The sequence below is a fragment of the Punica granatum genome, chromosome 4 (assembly GCF_007655135.1).
Source record: "Punica granatum isolate Tunisia-2019 chromosome 4, ASM765513v2, whole genome shotgun sequence".
Lineage (NCBI taxonomy): Eukaryota > Viridiplantae > Streptophyta > Magnoliopsida > Myrtales > Lythraceae > Punica > Punica granatum.
The window spans coordinates 26,481,829-26,488,472 of record NC_045130.1 but is presented as its reverse complement, the minus strand read 5'-3'; the positions used below and the strand labels follow the sequence as shown (position 1 = coordinate 26,488,472).

The 6,644-nt window shown below is 40.3% G+C and overlaps 1 protein-coding gene across 2 annotated transcripts; it reads left to right on the top strand.

Moving 5' to 3' along the window:
* Positions 1 to 2,174: 2,174 nt before the first annotated feature.
* Positions 2,175 to 6,644, top strand: LOC116205989 (protein TRI1). 2 transcript variants are annotated; one of them, XM_031538710.1, is made up of 6 exons: positions 2,175 to 2,733; positions 3,795 to 3,906; positions 4,000 to 4,171; positions 4,530 to 4,717; positions 5,583 to 5,733; positions 5,864 to 6,106. In XM_031538710.1, the coding sequence occupies exons 1-5, from the start codon at positions 2,357 to 2,359 to the stop codon at positions 5,706 to 5,708; spliced, it is 975 nt and encodes a 324-aa protein (XP_031394570.1). In that variant the 5' UTR covers positions 2,175 to 2,356; the 3' UTR covers positions 5,709 to 5,733; positions 5,864 to 6,106. The 2 variants fall into 2 exon arrangements, with proteins under 2 accessions (XP_031394570.1, XP_031394569.1); XM_031538709.1 differs by lacking the exon at positions 5,864 to 6,106 and adding an exon at positions 6,263 to 6,644 and having other exon boundaries at positions 2,176 to 2,733.

The following is a 6,644-nucleotide window of genomic DNA, read 5'->3' as shown; positions in this document are numbered from 1 at the left end:
CTCATTCTTCTTCTTCGGCACAAATCTCACCTATTGTGGCCCCGCCATTCCCGAGGCTGAAGGCGACTGCCTTCAATCTAACTGATTCTAGGGCGATGGGCGACGGGGTGACCCTCAACTCCGGAAGCTGAGGTGTAGCTCATTAGGTTCTAGAGAGAAAAAGCTTGAAGGCTCGTTAATGGCATATCATCGTAGCTATGTTATTTGACCAAAATTGTTGTATAATTTCATTGCTTAGATTAATAGGACGCTATAGGATCTTATAGAACTGAATTTGGTTGAGTTGTTTGAAAAATATCGCATTCTAAAGTTGGCTGCGGACATGACGAACAAAGGATTTGAGCTAGTTTTTTTGACCTGTTTTCTCCATATTTTTCACTTTTTTGATTCTAAACTGTAGGATGTTTTTTGAGGTTTCCACAGACACCTAGAATACAAAAATCCGAGTCATGTTGAGATAGAAACGCTCTCCCGAAGTTAGCCCAATAGTCTGTCTAGTGTTGTTCGTGCTTGTGACGCCCATCAACTTCGGGAGGCTTGATTGACACGCCCTGATCTTTGTCGATGTCTTCCATTGCGATTTCGACCCTCAATCCATCAAATTCTGATTGCTCCGTCATTTAATTCTTTGATTCACAGTAAAAATCCTTGAATTCCCGTTTTGGGTTCTCTCAACACCCCTCGAACATCACTGAGAAGTCCATCTACTGGGAGGCCTCCTTCTACTGCATCCTTGTCGGGGACGAGGGCGGCTTCAGTGGAGGTTAAGGGTGGTCGAAGGAAATGGCGAGGTCGGGGCGGATCTCGCCGGGTCGAAGGAGAGGACGGGTCTAGGGACGATGAACAATGGAGAGGGAGGAAGAAGACGATGAATGGTGAATATGGAGGAAAGAGAGGGACTGAATTGATGTAACGAACATAATTTAATTTTGGGATTACATCAATTTGCCCAGTCGTTACATCAATTCAGTCCCTGAACAAATTAACGGAGCAGTAACGTCGTCTGTCTCTTAATCGCTAGGACTAGATTGATGTAACCGAAGATCGATTTGATGTAACGTCCAAACTCAGGAACTAGTGTTGCGAAAGTCAGGGACTAAATTGATGTAACTGTGCAAAGTCAGGGACTAAATTGATGTAATCGTGCAAAGTCAGGGACTAAATTGATGTAACCATACAAAGTCGAGGACGAAATTGATGCAAAAAATAAGTCATGGACTAAATTGATGTAACTGTGCAAAGTCGGGGACGAAATTTATACAAAAAATAAGTTAGGGACGAAATTGATGCAACTTGCGAAAGTCAGAGACGAAATTGCCTATTTACTCGTTTTAACTGTGCCGAAAGGAATGATGGTAATTGGATTATTTGTCGATCCGGATTTGAGAAAATAAACCCTATATCTATATTTATCTATATTTTTTTTTCTCTTCCTTTAATTTGATGGAAGGTCAAAGTGAATCTCATTGTGGAACCGTATGCAATGTTCAAAAGATGCCTATGCTTGTACGGTTGCTTAATTCTATCTTTTTTTTCTTATTATTCTTTATCTCTTCTCCTCACCTCATCATCCGAGCTACATCTATATATAAACGCTGGTTTCTTTAGAAATTCCATCATTACTAGATCAATCGATATGATATAATGTAAAATAGGTCAGTAATGAAATTTTTTCACGCATATGATACCTAGGCTCCAGGAGGGGGAGCTGTACAAAAAATTACCAACGAATTCAAATAAAATGAAATTCGCCTTTTTTTTTTATTTAGAATTCAAAATCAAAATGGAATTTATAACCGCACAATTAAAGAATAAAATTTCATTTCGCAAAGCAATGAAAAAGACTCAGAGTGGAAATACGGCAACAAAAAATCTTCGTCGTGTGTGGACTTTTCTTGATCAGACCATAAATAGAGCTGGGGTTATAGTTAAACCCCCGATCAAAAAGATTTACCTTGATTATATTTCATCTCTTCGACAAGTTTAGTGATGAGCAATAGTAATCTCACAGAAATTAAAATTTTCTTTCCCTAAAAACCGAGCCGAGATTTTTCCCAAATATTAAGAAAATGAAAGAAAATAGCAGCGTAGTGACCCACATGTTCTCCGCTGGAAGGAAAAGGATAAGGCCATTGTCGTGCTCCAAGACAAAACCAGAACTCCTTTATTTCTCTCTCTCTCTCTCTCTCTCTCTCTCCCAGTTTCTCAGTTCAAAAATTTCAAGCGGTTCTCTCCTCTCTCCCTCATTTACAGCAACACAGAGCGAGAGGGAGAGTTGCTTCAGAGAGTCTCAGAGAGGGTTCGTTAAGTTCCGTTAATCACTGTTGTTTTTACTCTGAATGAGAAGAAGCAAGCTATGGTGTCAGACCAAGAGATAGCCAGGGGAGTGGAGACGCTGCTCCGGCAGTCGGACCCCACGTCCGTCACCACCCTCAATGGCGTCGTTCGCCAGCTCGAGGCCAAGATGGGCCTCGACCTCTCCCACAAGGCCCCCCTCATCCGCGACCTCCTCCTCCGCAGTGACCATTTCGCCCTCCAGCACTTCCCGCAAACCCAAATGCAGCAGCAGCCCCAACACTTCTCTCCCCACTTCGTCCTCAACACCCAGCAGCAGCAGCAGCAGCATCACCACCACCACCATGACCTCAACTTCCGCCAGCCCCATCCCCATCTCCAGCCGCAGCCCCCGCCCCCTCCAAAGCCGGCGACTGCTCCAGAATTACCCAAAGAAAGGTGCGTACTTTTTGGCTTTGCTTTGCTCGAATGTCGGTTTTAGGGTTTCCCTTTTCTCTGTCTTCCTCTTTGCTTAAATTGGAGGTCTGGGGGTTTAGCCTGAGTCTCTGAGATGATAAAGTTGGTTCCTTTTTGGAAAGCAATTCTTTTGTTAGAGTGGGCAGGAAACCCTATTTTCGAAATTAATTTGAGAAATTCACTGTTGGATTAAGGACGACCCCATTTTTGTGTTCTGGGTTTTTGTCTGAAGTGTATGATTTTCACTGAGATTTGGTCAACCAAATTTATGAAAGAACTGTTGAGTAGGAGTCTGAAGTCAATTCTGGTCCTTGGAAATATCTTCTGGAAGTGAGAGTGACCTCTGTTCAGTTGAAGCTTTCGGTACTGTTGGCTGTTGCTTTGATGCTCCATTGGTTCTATAGTTTGCAGTGACCGTTTCCAGGACAGGACACATTGTTCCTGTTCTGAGTCGACTGAAGAATCTTCTATATTGTAGAGAATTCTCTCCATGATGCATGCTTTCAGGGAAAAAGATATACTTGTTTTGTCTGGAACTGTCTTTGGTCAGAGTAATTTTATATTGGGCAGCATCCCTCTTTATTTTCTCTGCTGCAGTCCAAAAATTCTCATGATTAGAGTAGAATCTTACCAATTAAAAAGTTGACCAAGGCTTAGCCCATTCGTTTTCTTCCTTACTTCTTGCGCTTTGCTCTTTTCTACTTTATTGTAGATCGACTGGTATCATGACTGATTGTCATTAAAACTTTATAGTCATGCAAGGTCACTACTGATAAGAAAAAAAAATGATCTATAACGTTTGATGAGGTTTAAGTTCTTTTAATTTTGAGGTACCTGCTAGCGAGAAATGGGGCGGACGGGCTTTTTGATTTTGTTTCTATGATGAATTGCGCCTTGTCATGAGGAATGCTGTTGACTTGCCTTAATTTCCGTTTTGCTTTTTTTCAATTTGATATTTCAGCCCCCTGGTAAATGTATCTAAATTTGTTTTGATACCAGGAGCATATTCCTGTGTAAATTCTGATTGATAGTCCCTATTTCAGTGCTCCACCGGCAACCAAAAAAAGAGGTGGTACTGGAGGTCTGAACAAAGTCTGTGGGGTCTCACCTGAACTTCAGGCCATTGTTGGCCAACCGGCCTTGCCGAGGACTGAGGTGGTTATTTTGATTTCTTTGAAGAGTTTGTATTACCCTTCAATTTATATCAATATGCTACTTGATTGATATTTTGTTTTGTTGTGAATCCAGATTGTGAAGCAGCTATGGGCTTACATAAAAAAGAACAACCTCCAAGACCCGAATAACAAGAGGAAGATTATCTGCGATAATGCCCTTCAATTGGTGTTCGAGACTGACTGCACTGACATGTTCAAGATGAACAAGCTGCTAGCTAAACATATCATTCCATGCCAATCTACAAGTATACCATTATTCCTCAGTTTGAATATGCATTTCTTTGCTGGTACTGCTAGATGTATTGTCTCGCTTTCAGACTACAAGCATAGCCTTTTATATCAGTTGGTAGCCTGAATTTTCAGAGCTTTTAGTGAGATATATTCGTGACTACTTATGTTAGAATTCTAATTCTGTTGTTGGGCCTTGGACGTCATTGTTCCTGCCTGTTAATTAGGGCTAGGAAAAGGCTGTATAAAGTTACCATGCTGCGTTCCATGAGCTTAAGCTTTTGATCGCTTGACAGTAGTTTTCTTTAATTTTGGCCTTTTCTTGTCTATCTTTATCGATTTAGTATCTGTTATTGATTCTCATAATGTCTGCAGAGGAATCCAGTCAAGCAAAACGAATGAAGATCAATGTCGATTCCAGCAGCGATAGCACTGAACCAGGTTCAAGACACGTTATTATCTCAGAAGCACTGGGGAAATTCCTGGGAACTGGAGAACGGGAGATGCAACATTCAGAAGCACACAGACGCGTTTGGGAGTACATAAAGATTAATCACCTTGAGGTAGCTCGTTCTAAGATTTTGTGTCAATTGAGTAATATCCAATAGCTCATTATCTCTGTTGAACTTTTCTTATGCTTAGTTTCAAGAATTCAACAATTTTTTCTTCCTGAGCTATGAAATTCACCAAGAATTAAATGGTTCCAACCTGATTTTTGAATTTAAAAAAATGTACGTATGTTGGGCTCTTGCTGCAAGGCTATTGGAAGTGACTCCCAGGAATATGGTTAGCTTGGTGTAGGTGGCGTGCTTAGAGTTGCTTGGAGAGAGATTAGTCTGGCATATAAGCCCATGACACCCTTACTATCATGACAAGTACATAGGAGATATCACTTCGATAATTTTTGGAAAAGGTGACGGCGGTTTGGAGCAGGAAATGGATGGTTAAGTGTTATATTTGGGCCAAATACTTAACTGATAAAACAAGCTCAATGATAATATCTTAATATTATGCCCTTTTTTTTTGTGTCTGCGTGTGTATCTATATATATGTGGCTTAATTGAATTTGTGTGAGGAGTCTGGCTTATTACATAAACACTATGAAATATAAGTTTCACAAATTCAGGCCACGGGTCGCAAATGGAAATGGTGGAATGACTGAGAAAACTGGGCTGAGTTGGCGACAGTTGATGGATATTGGTTATTTTGTTAAAACCGTGTCTTGAATATATGGCAAACTTCATCTGTCTATGCAAAATTGACAATTTTTTATTCTATTTGATGCTTTTCTTATGCAATTGTAGATTTCCTTGCCTCCGAACTTTTCTGTTTCATCTCTCGCGCTAAGATAATTTTTCTCCTTTTTGCAAGAAAAATTTCACTGTCGCTACTCCTTTTTGTAACTTTGGTGCAAAAAAATTCTTTTAGGATCCTGCAAGTCCCATGGCCGTCAACTGTGATGAAAAGCTTCGGGAGCTTCTTGGATGCGAGAGCATTTCTGCCTTGGGGGTGCCTCAGATGTTAGACCGTCATCATTTATTGAAGAAATCATGATGACTTGTGATCTTAACTGGTAAAGGTAAAAAATAGTTATCCTTCACTATCGGCTCTTATCTTCATTTTCACTGCGAGATAGTTTAATTTTCCAATGCCTGTCTGTCAAGTCGTAATTTTATTTTGTTTCTACTTCTCTTTTTATTCTTCTGCAGCATCTTGTGTCCTTCCAACTGCTCCTTCTAGCAAGAGTGCAGTCACTAATGTCAGATATAGAATAGGATAATGGTGATTCTAAATTTGAGCTTTTGAGCGCATGACCTTAGTTGGCTGCCCTCAGTTAGGCCGCAGAGTCCTTTTGATACAATGGGGACCAACCCCAATTTTTTCCTGCTTGTTCTGAATTATATTTTTCAATGAACTGATTGGCTACAAATGCAAACAAGAAAGTTTGAGAACCAGTATAATTGTTCATGTCTTGCCTGCAATTTTTTGTATTTCTTTCGATGACATGGTTTATTTATCAGTGATTAGATCTTAAATAAACTATGGTATCTTGAAATGACGGTTTCTTCAAACAGCTTGTTTTTTTTTTTTTTTTACTTTGTGGGCAGGTGTTGGGGACCTTTTGCAGCCCTGTAGCTGGTGACTGTAGAAATAGGTGGCAAAGAACCACCCCTTAACTCAGTCTTTTGTGTTAATTTAACGCGGTAGGTTATGTAATGTTAATTGTCAACTCCCCGTGTCTCCAAGGCTTGACTAATGACGGCAGATTGATGTTGTAGTTATGGGACTGCCCTTTCAGTTTAGGCTTTACAAATGCTCATGCTCATTTTGTCGTTAATTTAGTTAGTTGTCTTCTCAGTGCCCATATCTTCATGATATGAAATTATCAGTAAATTATCATCCTCGTGGACTCTCATTCGAAGATTTGTACTCTGCATGTTTCTCTCATTATAACAGTACCTTTAAGAATATCTTGGGGGCGTTTTATCT